This window comes from Pleurodeles waltl, chromosome 1_1, assembly GCF_031143425.1.
Source record: "Pleurodeles waltl isolate 20211129_DDA chromosome 1_1, aPleWal1.hap1.20221129, whole genome shotgun sequence".
NCBI lineage: Eukaryota > Metazoa > Chordata > Amphibia > Caudata > Salamandridae > Pleurodeles > Pleurodeles waltl.
In genome coordinates, this window is record NC_090436.1 from 131,986,423 (window position 1) to 132,007,160 (window position 20,738).

Genomic DNA, 20,738 nt, shown 5'->3' on the forward strand with positions numbered 1-20,738 from the left:
AAAGTGTGCTGGGCCACCCAAAAGGGGCTAAGCAGCGAAACAGAGCTTGGTGATGGCAACGGTCCTCAAGGTTTCAGTGGTTTCCAATCCTTGGATGATAATGGAGCTCGAACATGCCCAGAGAGATCAATAAGGACATTGACAGGATGGGCATGTGGAAACTCAGTCATCTTGGTGCCCTCTAAGTGCACGAGTGAACCAGAGGGTGGAAAAAAACAATCTAAAATGGAGTTGGTGCTCATGCGCAATGCACGCTGAGAGGAGGAACCACCCCACATCTCGTAACGCAAGAGACTTTTTTTCGAAGAAAAACAACTTGCAAACACTAAGCAGCAGGAGAATGTTAAGCATATGTATATACAGCCACACAGCTGCACATGCTGTCAGGGCACATAGATGTGGATTTAAGAATAGTAAATTTGTATACGTATATATACATACTTTGAGGAGATAGTGGCAATCTGCATTCAATATTGTTGCAGGTCGATATTTTTTAATTTTGTCTTTTGATATTTTGATGTACAACCGGTCTCGCAGTACAGAAGCTTTGCAAACAGAACTATGACTGCTTTCAAATCAGTGTAATTCATGAATTTTTAAGTAAGCATAACAATGCTGTGCGGAAATATAAACTGAGTGCAGACCTTTCTGCTCCAGGCCAAGTGTGGCAATAGGTTGCTCGTCATCATCATCATCTTCGTCATCGCCCTTCTTCATGAAGGCTTCATCCACTGGCACCAACTGTCTGGCAATTTGGCCATCATCTTCATCAACCGCTAGCCAGCGCTGGCATGGAAAAAAGTACCTATATGACAGAATATGTGAAGAGGAAATTACACATGTGGAGTTTAACATGTGGTAACACAAACTAAGCACCTAGTAATTTTACACTGCTTCTGCAAGGAACATCCAATCTGTAAATCTGTTTATATGTATATATTTACTTGTCGTTTGTGATGCTTGTCATATATATTTAGGAAAAGTAAAGTTGAGGATTTTTCTAAATTTAAAAATGCGTGTTCTTCACAAAGAGCTTATAGGAGGGAGTAGACACAATATCAGAGCCAACAATGTATGAATGGATGCTTGCATGTATGTGGTATTGATACAGTGCAAACCTAGCCTGTCGGTAACAGACACCTGTACAAGATAAAAAGGGGAAGACACAGTAAACGTGATACAATGAGTAGGTTATTTCTAAGAGCAAGAGTGGACTGCTACTGTATCCTGATTTATGATCTTGTATGTGCATGTTCAGCTCTTTCCTAAATTGGAGTATAAAAGAGGCAGACCTATGGAGACCTATGTAGAAAGAAAAGCTTCAGAGACACTATGCGGGTGGAAATTTTGAACTTTTAGGAGTATGGTGTTTGAAGTCCCACGCTGTTTTACAGGTGTGTGCGTTTGTTTGGTGACCTCAGCCTTATGGAATAAACAGTCTTTGCCATGCAGGGCTCTGTGTGTGAGCTCTTCATGACAAAATAATGTTATGTTATTGCAGTGTCTTGAATGCTCCCTTTAAAGGATCATGTGGTTTCTGACTGAAATAGGCCTTGCTGGTTTGTTGGCCAGGGTAATAAGCAGAACAAAATAAAATAACTTTGCAAGGTGGACCCTTTGCAGAAAGCCAGCCCTGACCACGGAGACTTGGAGACTAAAAGCCAGAAACAGGGTTAGGTGTATTTCAAGTCTTGTGGAAAAGTTAAATGTTCTCATCAAATCACCCTACTAAAGTGAAATGAAGGATTTACGTTTGAACCATCCAACCTCTGATTTCTTGAAGACACCCAACAACAGGTGAGGAGGAGAGATCATTTGCATTTACCACGCTGATGCTCGAATATATGGATGTCATCAGCATACATTCTGTGTTCAAGCCACAAACTTGTGTTGATTTCAAATACCATCTTTAGGCATATATTGTAGAAAGAATAAGGCAGAGCTGACCCCTGAGGAACTTCATGGACTGACTCTGAAATCAGATTTGGCCAATTCCACTTCTCTTTGGATGTGAGTAATAACTTCAGCCTGTAGTATTATTTGAGTATTGACCACTGATGTCGTGTCACACCGCTTTGCACCTGGCTTAGCTGCCTATTGTCACTTTAGTGGTCACTGGTTATAGACTCCATTTTGTATTCAGCTTAGCTTCACCACCACGTTAAAGTATTTTTCCATGCAAACATGTTATGCAATGTGTTTTTCTACTTCTGCGTGTTTTCCTTCTCACCGAAGAGCTAGGACTGGTACACGATATGTAGGAGGTAAGCAGTCAGTACGATAAGACCGTAACAAGCTAGTGTTTATCATAGGCAAGAGAACGGTTTGACTTTGGGAGGCATGCCTTGGGAAGGTGGCCAGCTCCCGACGCATCCCTTTCAAGGTTTACGTAAACTAGCCAGAATTTTTGAATATTTCCATCTGAGAGGGGGGATCTTCTAGAAGGCGCTTTCCATGGTTGTTTAAGCTATAAAAAGGTGGCCCTGCTCAGTAACGATGAATTCCAAGACCTTGGTCAGGATTGGACCTCAAATGCCTGACATTTTTCCAGTGAGGTTGAGGATCTCTTTCTCGCAGTTGAACGGGGTCATCTTCTTGCTGGCATGAGAAAGATGAAGCATCTGATAGACCCTACGGTGATGAATTTTTATTAATTATTTGGTTTGCATTGATATGAATATATAACTATATATCAACATAAGTGTTTATATCTTTACATGTATATATTTGCTGTTTATAGATTGAAGATTCTTTATACATGGTCTTACATTGTTGTTGCACATTTTGAAATTACACTTTTTACTATTCAAACCTTCCTTCACAAACCTTTCAAAAAGCTATAATAAATGTCTTCTTCAGATTAAGAAGTGCATTCCAGAGAATCTTTTTGACTCTTTTCAGTGTGTATATCTTGGCTCAGTCAAGAGTAAAGCAAAACACAGCCACACAGATGAAGACAGAGAGCCAGACTATTGTCCTGCTGAGGAGAATGTGGTGATCATCTGTATCAAAGACGACTGATAAGTCCAGCAGTATAAGGATGAGGATGACTGGTATGTTTTGCTGGATTTCTCAAGGGGTGGATTCTCAGAGGATGATTGCAACGTAATCTGTGTCTTATTTAAAACATAACAGGTGCATGTCTTAGAATTTGAATTTTCAGTTACAAAGCTTCTTCAGTGCTCCAAGTTCAGTTGCTTTGATAATGAACGCATCTTCCTACAGGCATTGGACAGTGGAGTTAGCCTTGATTTGTTGATGAATGTGATGCTATCTGAAACAAGTTAGTCAAATCGCCGGAGTGATGCTACAATGGGGTGCTGCAGTGAGGAGGAACTGCCTGCTGTTTTTTTACATCTATAACATCACTGTATAGCATGATGTGAGAAAGGAGACCAGTTGGAAGCTGGTTGAAGAGCACAGGGTGATATTGGGTGCTTAGATAATATTGCTATCTTTTATATTACCCAGTAAGAAAATATGCAGGGGTTGCAAAGGTCTTCTGAAGACGTGATTTGTTTCAAGGTGCTCTTGGGTTTGGTTAACTCAGTATTAAATGTGCCATTTGTCTTCATTACCTATGGTGCTGTTGGAGCTCAGCAATTTAGATCTACAAATGCACCTTTTTAGGCTGTGCTGATTGATGCATCATGATTATTTGCTTTTTAAGTAACCAATCTTAATCCAGAAAAGTTCAAGTCCCCTATATTCCTCTCTGTTATCAGTGAATTAGTTGTTTTTTTCATTAATTTTTATTCAGGTATCTGATTTGGCTAGCCTGTGGATCGAAATGGTGATAATATCCAGGGATTCTCTAACAGAGGGGATAAGCATAAAGGATTGCTTTGGTTCTGAGCACAGACTCTTGTGGGGGTGAGAAGGTTGGAGAACTTGAAGAAAGCTCTTGTAATTCTTTATTAAGGTTTGATGAAGTATTACTTTTTTTTTATCTCCTCATAAATCTGGCTATCTTTAAGTTAAGGTGAGAAGAAAATGAGCAGACAAAATTATCTGGGTTGTCATTGGGGCGCTGGGGTCCAAATGACGCGTACCAAAGGACCACAATTGTGTGTAAATCCAGTCCTAGGAAAGCAGAAGTGCTGGTGTTTGAAGGCAGCTGAGACCTTAAGGTGGAGGCGTTCTGGTGGTTGATAGTCTAGAGACCCATTGTGGGAATCATTCAGTCAAATAATTATACTGATTGTATTTGAAGCAGAGTGACTGCCAAGTTGTTGGTAAATGACCTCTATGGCGTCCATGATGATGAGTAGTTTGTGTCTAGCATGCTTTTCAATCAGACATGCTCAAAACGTAGAAAAGTTCACAGAGTAGAGATTGCATGATTGGGAGTCATTTATGGTGAGGAAAGCATTGCCCCCATGTTTTGTTGTTCTGTTTTTGATAACAATAAAAAGCCAATCAGAACTAGATAGTCAAAGATGCTGCATTTTCAGTGAGTGACGTATGTATCGGTGAGAGCAAGGTTTTTATATTTTATGGCAGCTTGTGGCATCTGCCATAGGTGAGACCATCCTGGCAACTGATCTGGCCCTAGTGAGACATTCAAAGGTGTGATGCCCTACTCCTATTTTGTCGTACTTCTATCTTCAGTCATGCTAATTGAAAACATTGTTTGATGGCAACAGTATTTACCTAGTGTCATCTTTCAGATCTACAATCTCCACTCTGTCAAGAAACCAGGCAGCATTTCCACCGGAGTTATCATGACGGATACGAAGCTTCTTCAGTGCCCCAAGTTCAATTGCTTTGATAATGAACACATCTTCCTGCAGATGTGAAGAAATAGAGTTACACAATGTTCATAGCCGGATTGGAAGACACCAAGCTCAACATCCCCAAACTCAATGTAAAAGGGTTACAACTGAGCATTATCATATGTGCTTTTTTAAATAATTGAATAATAACCCCAATTTGGTAACAATTTTTGGATAGTTTTTTTTCCATTCCAATAGCTCTTCAAGTAGTTATATTCATTGCATGAAACCCTACCCGCTAAACGGAAAAACGCAGCTTTTAAGTCATGTACAAGCTGCAATTACAATTGCCCCTCAAGCTCCGGGCATGACTATTTCTCACTTGCATCCCACAATTTTGGAACAATTAAACCCACAGTAGTGGCTTCACCAACCAACCAAAGATACACTTTTCAGGCAGGCGTGATATTCTCCAGAGGGACCCCTCAGTAGCAAGAAGTTAAACAGTGTGCTGTCGGGGTGTATTGACATTCCTGACGTTCTCCTTACAACAATCACCAGTCTCCGGATTCATGCTGAGAGATTCTCTTTAACTCAACAGAATAATGCCCATAAAAAGCCTAAACATATGCATAAGCTACTGTAGTTTATGGTGCAGACAAACGTCATAGTTTTCTAGGAAAAGGAGTTAAAAACAGCCAATACAAGTTTATTGTAAATTGAGAAATAATGAAAAAACTAAACTATTTAAACAAATGATTGGAGACAGTATTCACAGCTTCAGGAAATTTCAGTAAGTCATGAAATGTTTCCACGAAAATGCCATTCAATTGTGTGCTACAGAGACCAGGATCAGGAAAGGATTTATATTTTGCTGATGCAAACAATTAATAGACCATGTTATTCAACCAAAATGTCTCTATGGCTCTGCCTACAATCAAGATTACAGTAAATCAGGCACTAAACAAACAAACGAAAGTTGGCAAAGCCAATAAATCCCACCTTTTCCACTTATTGGATTTGTCAAGGTTATTTGCTGATGCTGTGCAGCATCAACAAAATGTCATAATTTTTCCCAGTGCTGTGCAGCATTGGCAACAACACTGCATATTGCATGGCAGGGCTGCAGTTTTAATTACTTGTTTATTTACCGTTCAAGAATTTAAAAGGGTGCAAAAAATATTTTGAAAAACACAGTGGCTTGGCAGAAAATGCAACTGCAGCCCTAAAAAAAAACATATGTTGTTTTTTGGATTCGCCATGCTAGAGTGGTGGGGAGCAAGGGAGGAGCTGGGAGAGCAACTGGGGGAGAAGTGAATACAGGGGGCAGGGGGTGAAGAGGACAGCAATGGAGAGGTTTGAGGTGGGGAAATAAATAACAAGCATTGGCAAAGTCAAAAGGTCTGCCTACGCAAGAGATTTTAGCTTTGTCAATATGTTTTAGCCTTGCTGTACAGCAGAGTGGCCATGCTGTACAGCGGCACGGCAGAAGAAATACAATTCTATAATAATGCGGACAGTGCTGGGCATGTCACTGCACTTTTTACTTTGAGCAATGCTGCACTGCAGCTGCAATACCAAATGGCTAATCAATACCTTAACACAGTCAATAGCTATTGCATTCGACCTATTGGCTTTTCCAATGTATATATTACCTACTGGTGGTTGCCAGTAGGCAGTTATAGTTAGGAATAGGAAAAGGGCTTTTTGACTTGGCTATATCTTTGGAGCCGGTTGATGAATCTTCATGAAATTTAAAACAAAAAAGCCCTTTAGGATCTTGTTGTGCATGGAAAGTTACGGGGAGATGCATCAAGCGGGGGCAGAGAAAAAGGAGGGGCAAAAAAGTGAGTTTTCTATGTCGATTTCTATAGGGAATTTAAACATGACTACAGCCCGAACCGCTGGACAGAATTTCACCAAATTTGGCATAAAGGTAGCTTTTGGTCCAGAAAGCACACTTTTTGTTATTTGGTGTAAATTTGTTTGGTAGTTTTCGATAAATTAAAGGAAATCCAAATTTGTATATCTAGGGTTGCAATGAATTCGCAAATACTCCCAATGTTGTGTAGAGATCTGATTGGTTGCAACACTTCAACAAGAAAGTGTTGGCAGCCATTTTGGGACTCGGCTTCAGCTGTGTCCCAAACAAAAAATCAAAAAAAGAAAAGGGGACAGAGTACAAATGTTTTAAAAATGTATGGCAAAATGTGCAAATTGTGCCGCAATAAAACAAAAAAATATATAGAAAAACCAAGCACGGCCTCCCACGCTTGTTTTTAATGTAGCCCCCAGGTGGGCCTGGTTCCAGGGGCATGCACATTTAATAAAAAAATGATTGGGGCTGCAGTCCAAGGGCTTTCTTAAGTCCCGGGGACCAACAGCTCCCCAGGGCTACATTTAAAAACAAATATATATAGGGGGGTGTGCGGAACCCCCAGGGTCCCAGGGTCCACCACCTCCACTGGGCTTTGTGGGAAAAAAAAAGAGGGGGACCGCACAGCCCCCTTCTAGTGCTTTCAGAAGCTCCGGTTACCACCACCTCCCAGGTCTAAATCAAGCATTATGGAGGGGGTGTGCACAGATGCCTGGCCCCAGAGACCACCACCCTCCACAGGGCCAAAATCGTATTTTAAAACATGGAGGGGAGGGCCACATACATCCCCAAGGACCACCCATGCAAATGAAAAATAGCTCTGGGGACTGCCACCCCTCAGGGCCAGCTCCTGTTATCTCCTGAGGTGCTCACCTTCAGGAGATAGCTGTTTGCTTTTGTTTGGCTAGAGCTGTGACAACTCTTGCCAAGCAAAAGCAAACACTAACTCTGCTTCAGCTAGCAGGAGCTGTCAAAATGCTCCCTCTTGCTGGAAGCGGAGTTTAAATCTCTTTCCCTGCATGCAGACATGCGGGCAGGGAAAGAGTTGATAGTATTGCTCCCTACGCAAGGAGCTGCATTTCCAGCAGAGGTGGGGAGCTGGCTGGGGGCTGTGGGGCCTGGAGCCCAAGTTGAAGTACCACTTCTTTAAAGTACTAATCATCATTTCTTGCACATGGTGAAAGCAAAGCAAGTGTTTTTTCTCCACATTTACACCTTGAAAAGATATCTATAAACCTTGGTGGAGGGGTTTTCATCCTTGCTTTTTTCTGGAGCATTATCTCATGTAGTGACTGTGATGACGGGGTTCTTTCTAGTCATCTGCTGCAGAGACCAGAGATTGTGTTCTCCTTTTTAAAAACTACAAGTAAGAAAAATGGCCTAGAAGCCCCGCCCTTCTGACCCCACCCTTTATACCTTAATGGTATGCAACATCTTCCCGCCATTTCGCAGGATGATGGACAGCTTACTAAAATGACCCCATCACCCATCAAAGAAATGCTTCATGAGTGATGGGGGTTTGGGTGGTTAAAGGGGGTAGGTCCGGGCCCTGCTGCCAAACCCTGCCGTGCGCTGCACAGGGTTGGATGAATAAAGGGGGTAGGCCCTGCGATCAATCCCCGCCATGCAAAGCCAAAGGCTGTGCGTGGTGTAGGGTTTGGTGGCTATGAGGGGTAGGCTTAAGGACCTGGTTATAGGCCAGGCCCTGGGGTCAATCCCTGCCACAGATGGCTGAAGCACTGGTCTTGACTGTGTCCAGTCAATCTTCCATTGCAACTGGTGCCTCTTCGAATTTGCACCAATAGTATTTCTTGCCATGCAGCCTGCACCTCCTGTGGACATGGATCTGTTATAAGGGTTTATTCACGGACATGCCCCTTGAGACTGCAGTTGATTGGCAAGGCATCCTATGAGCCACCGCTTGTGGATTTGCTGGCTTCAATTATGTTTCAAAGAGAAAAAGAAACCCACCTCCAATCAGGGTTCCAAAACTGGAATTTTCACAAAATACCGTAAGCGTTGAGCAGAACATTTGTACATATTCTAACAATACCTAACATATATATAATTGTTTGATATCCACATTTTTTGATAATTCATTAACATATGTATATTATTTACACATTATTGTGGACCCAACCTAAAAGCATTCTAAACATCATACATACTCACATACTCACTCAATAACACCTACTTAAAAAGAAAAACAGTTGGTTTAATAGCTGTTCACCACCAGGGTTCCACTAGTTGGGAAAATCAATATTGATTGTAGTTAAATATATTAGCCAGGATAATTTTACAGACTACACAGTTTCTTATTCTATTTATCAAGTGCCATTATTCACCTTATATGTATATTGAAAGTCTCTTATGTTATATTTTTTCAGTCTTTGTATTTGTCTTCATCCAATATTTGTACTGTGTATCCAATAAATTTGGAATCCACGAAGGGAACATCAAAGTAGTTGAAGCCAACAGTCGTGCCGACGTACGTTTCAGTGTAACGTGACCCTAGGTCACACACCTTCATCAGGGCACGTATTTATCCACCACCAATAAAAAGATGCATACACAAAGGTCCGGTCCAAGAGGATCCATCTATGAACAAAATAGTTTCAAAATCCTAATGTCACTAAATGCTCAATCGGTATTCTGGCTTGGTAACAGCATCATCTTCCATGAATGTCATAAGTATGCACCCGTTCTTCTTTTAATGCTTTGTGTAAAATTGCACCCGTTGTGTTTTCATGTATAACGACCCGTGCATCATGCATTACCTAAAAAGTGTTACTCAGGTCACAAATATATCTCATCACCTGAATGTGATCTGATTCCCAAAAATTACTTCCAATTACTATCCTGGTAACCGTGAATCCTAACTTCACCCAGGTATTGATAATCAGATCCAAGGGATTTATCAAATTAAAAATCATCCAAGAAAGAGGATGAGCCCAAAAAGTAAAGCCCATAGTAAAAAAGAAGGGAGAAGGAAGTAAGAGGAGATAAAAGAAATAAAGCTCACCTATTGTTCCATTTATGTAGTTTTCTCTATTCTTGTGAGAGACAGATCCCCACTTGTCACATGACGAGACCCCAGAAGGGGAAAGGTTAAGAACCTCAATAAAGACCAAAAAAACAAAAAGAGGCAATCTCATCACTAATATATGATCTACCATTGTTCCAAATCGAAACCTTATAATGGTCAAGCACAAATCTGTATTTATTAAAGGAGAATCACTTGTTCCTTCAATTAATAACCCCGGCTCAATCACCTAATCTATTATACTTACAAGGGAGAGTCCACTAAGAAGATCGTGTACTCCCAATGCTGTAAAGCACTATGATGATGGTCAAAATAGTCAAATCCAGATTTATTTGCAGGAGTAAAAATATCCCATATGCGGTGTATATTTTTCCAGGCCAGTATTTCCTTATATGGTACAGTGCAAACATGCGCTCTATGAAAATATCGCTCCGAGAGAACCATGCTGTAGGACATAGGAGCGTATCCCTAAACTTGTCCTTACCCCCTTGGATTCTCATGTACCGCCCCAACTATCTATAATAAATGTATATATCCTGCAACGTCCCTTCATCACTATGGACTTACCTTTAAAATAATCTGTTGCTTTGTTGGTCAGGAGGCCTTGCCTTGTATCGACCCTCCGCAGCCTGAGTATGCAAGTCAAGCAGCCAAATATGTGTTCCGACTGCTAATACGTATTTAAATCCCACAACGCTAGGAAACCACGTATGTTTCCGGAAGCTAGTAGTAAAGACTGAAAAGGGGTTGTTTAGAGTTTTTAAACAACTATTAAGAGAGGATGCAACCGGGCGGGCATCATAAAAGATGCAGCAACCCATACCTTATAATGTTGTTCATGTAGCTACTTGAGGGACTAACATTTTTACGAACGTGTCTAACGAGCTACACATCTGGCATGTAACTCACCTATGAGTAAAAACAAAAATACAGGCCCTCACACCGTCGTGAGGCCAAATTGTTCCCTAGTACACAATAGTAAAACCTGAAAAAGGGTTGTTCATTAGTCCTAAGAAGGCACCCCAAAGGATAAAAATGGGGCGGCCATAGTTAAAAGTGCAGACACCCAATATTTTTTAGTACAATTCCTATAGAAATCACAGGGGCTGAGTAAAGTGAAAAGCCCCCCAAGTAGCCCGATCATCCCAGTATCTCATTTAAACTCACACAGGTGGAAAAAGACAAATAGGCAGAACAAATATACTTTCAAATGGGAAAAAAAATTAAGGACTAGGGAAAAATGGGTATATCTTTTCTATCAGATATCACGAAAAAATACCATGTTTACCCTGAGTTTAAAATTAGCTGTATGTGAAGGTAGATGTGAGGATAGCCTGGGCACAAATTCAAACACCCTCTGAAAAACCCTTGTATGGTGACATGAAGCTTCAAGTCTAAGATGTACATTAGGACCAGAACACATCCCAACAATAATGCTTATCGGGCAAAAACTGGAAGGCAGTACACTTAATTAATAATTTAATTTCACCATCTATGTAGACTGGACGGCTTAAACATGTGTTGCCACTACCTTGGTCTAGAATGCATTTTCCCAGGGGATTCTGTCATTCAAACCATTTTCTACTGTATCCAAAAAGAAAATCCAAAAGACTTCCCGCTTTCTTCTATAGGTATCCACGTTAGTACTTGTAGAAGGATTGATTTTTTCCAAAATGGTCCATTAATCTTTGTTTGCATTCAATGCAGTGGAGGAACAATGGAGCTTAGAGTCTTGAATTTCAGATGGCTGATTTATGTTCACTAAATCTTATCCTGAACTGTCTCCCTGTCTCTCCCACATAGCCTAAGTTGCAGGGACACATAATTAAGTATATAACATTGCTACTTTGGCAGTTAGTCATTGAGTCTGATGTTTTTGTTATTATACAGAAGCTGGTCAGATATCATCGCTTGTGGGAAAGCGTGGCAATTCTCAGAGCGATGATTTCCCTGGATGGGGTTAGACCCAGTTATGCTTTTCTGAATGTATGTATTTTCCAATGGTATTCTTGCTTTAACAAGTTTATTCTTTATATTGCAATTCCTCTTATATGCAAATAATGGAACAGGGACTGGATCTTCTCCCCCACTGCTAAGTATGCTCCATTGTGCATTGATAATTCCTCTGATTTTACTGTCTATACTGGAATGCTTCATGACACATACCAATCTTTGCTGTTCTATTTTCTGTCGTCCTTCAAACATGGTGTCCCGATTGTAGTATTTAGCTCTTTTGTATGCATCCCTAATGAGTCTTCTGGGTATCCTCTTTGGAGTAGTTTCTCCTTGAGATCACTGCCATTTTTATCATACTCTATCATGTCACTACAATGCCTCCTGATCCTAAGGAATTGGCCGAATGGAATACTTTTATGTTGACATCTCGGATGCAAACCTTCAAAATGAGTAAAGTATTGAGGGCTGTAAGTTTTGTGTAAAGGGATACCTGCAGATGACCTTGCTCTGCATAAATAAGGATATCCAAGAATTGAACCTGTTGATTAGTGATGTTGGGAGTAAATTTCAGGTTATCATAACATAGATTCAACCATTGCTGGCCTCAATAACATCTGGCATAAGGAACAGTGCTACCTATGTAGTTCAGTCTGCACTAGCGGCTACCGCACAGTTCTGTTTTGTGGACCTTCTGCCAACACTTAGGTCAACTTGTCCCCTGCCAAAGCGGCATTCTATTTGGTCTCAATCTCCCTTGATGAACTGGGAGATTTCCTGCAAGACCATGCTTACTGTTAGAATTCGACAATTGGCCTTTTAGAAAAAAAGTAAAATGTGACACCAAATTGCCTTATCATTCGGCCTGTCTGTTGGTCTACTTGGCTTGCCGATTTAGACATTTGTCTCTGATGTATGTTTTTAGCTATGTTTTAGAGTTTTTACACTTTTATTAGAGCATTTTTAACATTAGGGCTTGGACTTCGCACCCTTCGTACCAGCAATAGGGGAGGGTGTTGTGGGTCCATTTTAGTCAGTCACTTGGGCACAGTGATAGCATAGCTTAGGCTTTAGTGGTATTGTTTTAATTTCATTGCCAGCCACTATTTTGCAAAAGTGTCATTATCAGTGCTATGGATGACATACTTTGCATCATGTTCTGTTCCTCAGAATCACAAGAACAGAATGTGAAGTACATAAAATAATATTGTGCATTGCCGGTCCCAAGACTACGTAAGGAGGACAGTGCTTAGGCACATACCCACATTAGGCTTCTGTACATGAACATAAGCATATTCCCTATAAAAACATCTTGTAGGACAAAGGGCATTAGCGGGGGTTCCAGACAGAATTTCCGTCCATGCTGCATGCTGGTTTTTAGCCCAACTCAGCCATTGTGTCTCTACGGATCCTGACCTGAAGATTGGCGACCAGACCTTGTACCAAGGTAATGGGGGTTGGGTGTGCTTCCCATGGATACTGTATGGATAGATTTGGCTTACATCGCCATGCTCTCGCTGAGGGGCTAGAGATTAGGCTTTTAGGTAGGAATTGTATACTCATGTTATGATAATATACTGGGGTTGTTGATATTCAAATCTCAAATTTTCACAATCCTGATTTTGTTAATCCTCATTATCCTAATCATTGCAGTTCATGCATTGCTCACTGAATGTTTTGGTACATTCTACCAGAGGTCTTTCAACAGACAGCTGTCCTAAATCTAAAAAGCATAAGCTGTTAGGTAAACATGCAAAGACGCATTCAGAAAAGCTTCCACCAGTGCCTACCCAGCAGACACTCATTACTACTTTGTATAAGGAAATAAGCCACATAATTCTGGATAAATCTTGGGAAATGCACCAACAAGTCAAATCCTTCTGATGGTAGTGTCCAGAAAATAAAACAATACCATACCTGACCCTTCTCGAACTTGTTCAAGTGGTTGGACCTCTTGAGCTGGCGTTCTCCTGTGTCTCCAGTCTCACCATAAATGTTGACATAAACATTGGCATCTGTCCCAGCACCCCATACATTCCCAGTGGAGATATGAACCTCATATGCATTTTCTGAAAAACAAGAGACGCACAGACTCTGTACAAGGAACACAAATGCAAAGCATCTTCAGCTCTCCCAATACCCCCTTTACAAAGGAAATACACATATAAAGTATAATAAAGTGCACCAGATTCATTTCACCCGGGTACCAATGTGTGTCTTTTATAAAAGGTATGGAAATTAAAAAACGAGTAAGCTTTGGAGTCTACAATTAAAAAAAGGACAAAACAGTAACATTGTGACATTTGCAGTTAGATACATTAGGAAATCTGGCTTCTGGTGAGCTTTTTTAAATAAAGTCTCATATTTTGAGTGCCCTCTAAAATGTGCTCTTCCACCATTCCATATTCATATTTCCCCTAGAATAATGCATCTTCCCCAGCCTTTTCTTTAGGGCTCTGGCTGGCCAATAGTTTCAGCATTCTCTTAAATTTGTGGTGAACCCCGCTACTAGATGGAGCAGTGTCCATCTTGTGTAAATTTGCCTGTGCTGTAGTAAGAGAGTATGTAAACTAATGGTAATGTCATTTGTAAGTGTGTTTGAGAAGGCAAGACTGAGATAGAAGGGTCTTGGTTCCTTTTGCATGAGGATAACTTTTAAGAGTGTGCTGCTCCACGTTTGAAAGGTTGTTTTCATATTTTTAGGGATTTTACTTTTCAAACCTTTGGAAAATATTTTATTTTATCCTACTTGTGTGGTACCTACGTGTCAACACCATGTGCTTTTAAGTCTGGTTAGAATGGGACATGCTTTCATGAGTCTTCAGTAGTATTAATCGCTAGAAGTACATTAGGAATGGTACTTTCCTAATTGTGATTCGCAGCAATCGCAATTAGGAAATCACTATTCTTAATGTTAGAACATCTGGTCCCTTGTACTTGAGACAAGCAGGTTCATGGGGCACCCTGTAGGCAGAATACAATGAAAATACAAAATTTTGAATAAAAGGTTCTAACCCATAGCCCATTTGAAGGGCACTCTAAGAGCAACATGAGGACCTTAAATGTGTCCTAAAATTACACAGAAATATCATACTCCAAACCAGCAAAGACATCAGTACCTTAAATCCGAATAGTAAGAAACAGCCCCAGTGTTCTTACCACTTGTAGAAGAGGCAGGGCAACCTTGACTGCAAACTACCTATAAGTGGCCTCTGAATCTTTCATATGTACCAAGGTAATTTTAGGAGCCTGAATGGTCCAACTATCTGCAGTGGTGCTGGAATAATTTTCAGGTTTCAAGAATTTTAAGTCGTAGAGGCTGTTAAAAATCTGAGTGTCACACAAAGAACACGTGTAGTAAATGTTTTCAGCAAGAGAGTGGTAAGGGTGAAGCATGTAGCTGATGGTGCATTTTGGAGCGCCCTATCTTACATATATTACTGAAGCATGGTGAGGTAGTGCATAGTCATTTACAGACAGAGTACACTCCATTAAAATAGCCACTACATTTGAAAAAACATTGAGCTTTACTGATAAACTGTTATTTCACACAAACGATCATGGATATCACTAAGTAAAGTGTCTTGATTTAATTTTGATTCAATTAAAATCTTTGTTTCCATCACACTTCAGAATTACAAAAAAGTGTGCTTCATTTTTGCTTTCCTGACTGCTGGTGTATTCTAAAATATTTGTACAGTTCATTTACAGGTATTAGACGTTGTTGTGTATCAGAAAAGAATATATTCTACAGCCGTCTCTTTCCTACACCCTGTACCTCAGCAAGAGTATTGCATAGTTCCCTTTACAAAACCATTTGACTTTGCAGTCAGAGACAGTAAACACCAATCTCCCTGTTAAAAGAATGAGAAGCAATTGGGCATGACACAGTCTGACATTTGACCTCTATCTTTAAAGCACCGTAAATGAGACAAGATACGAAAATTAAAGGCATCTTTATCGCTCATTCAGCTTCTGAACTCCAGCATAATTATTTTGGGGGGTGCTGCACCACATCCCCACTTCCAGTGCCTGTCTCTTGAAAGAGATGTTCTTAAGCAAGGCTGACATCATCTTTTGTATGTGTCATTAATATACTACATGTAAATTAATGTTATAAAATAAACTGGTGTGTTCATCACAACAAACCTTCTAGTCCAGCTGAATCTTCAGGCAGCAGCTCCACAACTATTTCATTATCACCTTCCCCTTTCGCCAACCACCGCTGGCACAAGAAATTATACACTTCCACCACTTCGTCCATTTTTGTCTCCTCATCCTCCTCGCTAGACTTCTTCTTTTTTTTCTTTTTTTTCTTATCCACCTCCACCAATTTCACCTCTAATCGCTTAACCATGATGCTTTCCAGGTACCAGCCGTCGCCGATGCCTCTACCGTCATGCCCAATCCGAAGCTTGAGGATCTTTCCAACATCGACAGCTTCCACCTAAGAGAAAAATGGAAACATGTTATTAAATGAACTATGTATTTCTTATTTGAGAACTAAATTGCAAATCTTACAGCAGGTATAACTTCAAGGTAAACCTATTAAACATTGCTTCGACATAGTCTTTGGTATGAAAGTTGTCACAGTCTAGTTGTGTGGCTGTTAATGTTTTTGTGATTGAAAGGAATATCCACATCTCAAGCTGGATCACTAAATGAGCATGTTCTTGTAGGCTCTATATTGGTGCTGCTAATATGACATTATGAGTGACCCCCAGTACAACATAAAAAAGGACATTAGTAAGGCAGTCTGTGGGTTGCAAGCCCAACCATAGATCAGTGTCACAGTATCAACACTTTCCTTAGTATTTATCTAACTCCTTGGGGATGTCTGATTTGGAGCTAAAGATTTACAAAAACCTTACCTTTTCATTACCTTATCAAATGCATGGAGAAAATGAGAATATAAATATATTATACTGTGACTTAGTTAAATTAGAAAACCTATTACCAAAATAATACCATAAGATCCATTATAACACAATGAATCCAGACAGAAAATACCCGTAATGTGACATACACTTAGGGTCACCGCTTAATGTCTCTGGCTTACCTTAAATATATCCACTGCACCTCTCTCGAAGTCATTGGACCTGCTCTTTAAGAAAATCTCCTCTGTTTTTCCCCTGTCACCATAGAGCTGCATGAAAACGTGGGCATTGGTGCCGGCTCCTCTGACACTCCCCGTGGTCACAACCACTTCATAATTGACCACTAGTAGGAAAACAAGTGGAATTGTGGTAAACAAAAGCTTCTGCATCAGAGGTCTAGAAATGCATTGGTTACCAGCTATCTTAGGCACACATGCTGAACCTTGATTTCGTGCTTGAGGTCAGTATTTGATTGTATTAAAATAAAGTGTGTAAAAATAAGAAAGGATTCTGGTGCCTGATCATCCTAAACATTTGGAGGCAAACAGACCTGTGGAGGCAAACAATTTTGGTTTGAATTTTGATAAGGTTCATACTGCAAAATTAACTGATCCACCTGTTGTAGAAAAGTAAAAGTTTTGGATTCCTACTGAAAAGAATTAGGTCAGCATGAAACCTAAGCGGAATGGGATGTGCATTCTATAGTTAAGAAGCCTATATCCGAGAATCTATCGTCTCCTATCTATTTATACTTGGACTTAACAATAAGAATAAACTGCTGCCTTCATGAGCTCAAGGCACACCGTGGGATATAAGGATTTTAGCCCCTTAAGATACAAAGGAACCAAACCGTTGTAACACTTAAAGACAAGGCATAATAGCTTGAATGTCACTCCCACTGTCCCAGTGGGAGACAGATACATTTTCAGATTGGGTGAAACTTGTGATCTCCAAACCTACACACGATACACTTACAAAGGGACTCCAGCTCATGAGCCAGTATCACTCCACCCCTAAATATCTGTATGTTTAAATGAGTCTCTTGATAGAAAGATTGGCAGTTTCGTAAAATTACCCTCTTGCAATCCAATCTAGACACACTAAAGAATAATTCTCCTTCCCATGCAACTAGTGAAGTGACTAACAGGCGTAACATAGGCCCGTGCAGCCCCGCAGTGCGGGGGGGGGGCAATCTCTGAGGTGGGGGTCCTCATCACAGCACTCTGGCCTGCGAGCTAGTGAGTGAGTGAGCTTGGAGGGGGGCTCTGCCATGTACTTTTCAGGGGGGTCCCCTCAAGTTTTGTTACGCCACTGGCGACTAAGTGAAAAGAGGTTGCTGCTTGGCATGGCATCGTACCCTGTGTAGTTTTACTACACCTGAAGCATGCGAAGGACTTCAAGGATCATGCAAAGAAAACTTTGCTCATGGTGAATACACGTTGCACCATTTTTTAGGTCGAGCATGCAAGCACTTTGACCTGTTGTAAGTATTGTGGACTTTTAACCACGCCCATCATGTTCACTCGTTCGTGGGCTGACTTTTCAAAAGTCCTTTGTTATCAATGCTAACTGCTTTACGTTTGTCCCTCTTTGGGGTGGCTGTGTTACCCCCTTGGACATCGACTCTGTTACATGGATAATTGCACAGTTGCCAATACGTTTGACTGTAAGCTATTTTTTTTTCCCTTCTGTGTCTCTACTTCGCTCTCATGCCGGTCATGGCGCTTTGAATCGGCTTCCTAATGTCAACTGTTTTACTTTTCATTTTCAATTTAAGTGGCAATAAAAGTTCAGTTAGGAATTTACAACGCTAACAGCTCTAACGGAAGCAAATGCAAGACTTCTTGCATTGCAAATGCTTGTCTACTTTTGCAATGCAGAATGAAAGTAACACATGTTCCTCCTGTCCATAGGATAGGACAGTACGTGTAATTTCCTCACCAGGGCAAACTAGAGGAAATTGATGGATCATTGAGTTTAGGACAGGCATACCTTGGCCCATCATAATACATAAAAATAGAGCAAAGCATTGTACATAATGTTTGCTAATTATGCATCTAAAACGGATTTTGCTTGAAATGTCGTCCATTGCCCATTTAAAAAAATGTAGACTCTATTACATAAAAACACCAAAACTACTGTAAAAATTTGGTGTCATGTTTTCCACTCGTGCAAACTTTTAGTTTGGAGCAAAAAATCTGCTAGATTCTGTAATACACAAGCAGTAATACAATTACACAATTGAATATGCAGTGCTGATTTGCTTCAGGCCTCTTGATTGTAGTGGTGTTCTAAAACACCAGATTTAATAATGGCATTTATAATACTCAAAGAGTGTGGTTAAAAATGTAGAAATGTCACAATATGCTGCATAACAGGTTTAGGGTTAAGTGTGTCGTTTTATCTTTTCCTTGGTGGGTTTGATGGCAAAAGTAGGTGCACATCCACAAACGTGTAAGCATTCACAATACTTTTGCAAATTGCTCTCCATAGGTTTGTTCCTGTCAAAAGCACATTTTATGGGATTGGACAGAAAGAGGGTTCTCGATGGTGAAAACTATTTCCTTCATGAAAAAAAAACAAAAGATATAATTGCAAATGCACATGTTACATTTACATAAGTCTTCCATTTGTTTAATAATATTTCACACTGGAGTACTCAGTGAAACCTATGGCTTACATACATTTCCTGGGGTATACTAGATTGTTTTGTGAATCCTAAAAAGTCATACATGTACTCCAACCGTAGGGGTAATTCATAGGTTGTAACATTTCTACCTCGGTTGGGATCATGTCGGAGGTGCAGAAAACTTGCAACATATACTCATGCATACCAGTTCATGAATTTACCCTTTCTCCTCCAGTCTTCTTTACACCTTGCTGACCAGGGTTGCACTGTACTAACTACCTTGCTGATGACTGACTATACTCTGTGGAGAGGAGAGTGAGCTATTTAGCCTTCAGACCTGGAGACGTGGAGATCGATAAGGTGTTCCATAAAAGATCAATGCCATGCCCTGTTTCTACAGGATATCCCCCTGGCATTCATTTGTATTTTCGTTTCCTCATCACACAACTCACTTACTGGTGCATTTGCGTGGTTGACCGAGGCCTACTGACTTCTTATGGACAACTTATGCACAACTACTCAACTGTCAAGGGGAAAACGAACATCCCCTGGTCAGTAGTCTTCGTATTTTTATTGCCCAGTACCGCACAGCGTTTGCCACTTACCTACAAAGAGAATACAGCTCTTTCTCCGTTTGTTGCCATGGGCAAAATTTCATTGAGCTAGATCTAGCAGAAGTGTGTGAAATTACAACACTGGTGGAGTTTTGTGACTCTAACACATTTTGCAACTTTACAAAGTTGTGAAATTTGCTACTGTTTCCACACTGTCTACATGTGAAATTTCACTAAACATTTCTGTAGTACGTTTTCTAGTCACTATTTTTAGAAACGAATTCTCATTAAGAAGGCGTTTGCTGTTTTTCCCACAAGCCTACTCTTTTGCTCGTTATATTTCCTGAAATTGTTTTTAAAACTTTGATGAAATTGACAGCATTATTTTTCATGCGATTAGAGAGGTCCACGTTCAGCAATTTCACACATCCCTATGCTTATGTTTATGGTTTAGCCCTAGCTGTCCATTGTACATACCTGCTCAGACATGGTTCATCTTGGCTTAGCCCGGTCTAGCACCATACATTTAATTAGGGCATGGACATTAAACATATGGCTACAAAGTTGTGGAATTAAATTTAAGAACTTCTGTCCTTGCTGTGCTGACACCTTATGGGTACCTAGGTATCCAGAAAACATCTAGCTTAACAATACACTGCATTTTAGATACTAATCTTATAAATGCATTATATTAAGGAAGGTCTCTGTGCATGAAAGCTGGTTATCGAGAGCAGAGGGCAAGTCTTCTTGAATAACATCCTTCACATTCCATGCATACACTAAAGACTCATGTAGTCCATTAAGGAGCTGAAGACTCAAAGACTCACCTCTTTAAGGAGAACCTCATCAACCAGCTTATACTAGTAAGTATTTCTACAGCGCTCAATCACCAAACTGTTTCCAGGCACATTGATAAATTATCTCCCAGATTCAGTGCCCACTAGCCCCAAATAAACTCTTTTCTCCCCCTTTCATTTTTGCTCTTCAGTGTACCTGGCCCTTTTTACAGGGTCATTCCCAAACGTTTTGCCTTCCTCCTCCTATTTTTTCTGACCTTTTGTTGTTGGCTCGAAGACTCTGAGCACTTTATC

The 20,738-nt window shown here is 40.4% G+C and overlaps 1 protein-coding gene across 1 annotated transcript in view; it reads right to left on the bottom strand.

Moving 5' to 3' along the window:
• The window catches only part of LOXHD1 (lipoxygenase homology PLAT domains 1), a 929,469-nt gene that overhangs the window by 377,714 nt on the left and 531,017 nt on the right, over positions 1 to 20,738 (bottom strand). The window contains exons 24-28 of the mRNA XM_069218871.1: positions 16,647 to 16,807; positions 15,737 to 16,034; positions 13,505 to 13,656; positions 4,654 to 4,787; positions 645 to 805 (exon numbers count right to left, since the gene is read on the bottom strand). Of these exons, the coding sequence (XP_069074972.1) occupies positions 645 to 805; positions 4,654 to 4,787; positions 13,505 to 13,656; positions 15,737 to 16,034; positions 16,647 to 16,807 (906 nt within the window). The remainder of the gene's footprint in view (positions 1 to 644; positions 806 to 4,653; positions 4,788 to 13,504; positions 13,657 to 15,736; positions 16,035 to 16,646; positions 16,808 to 20,738) is intronic.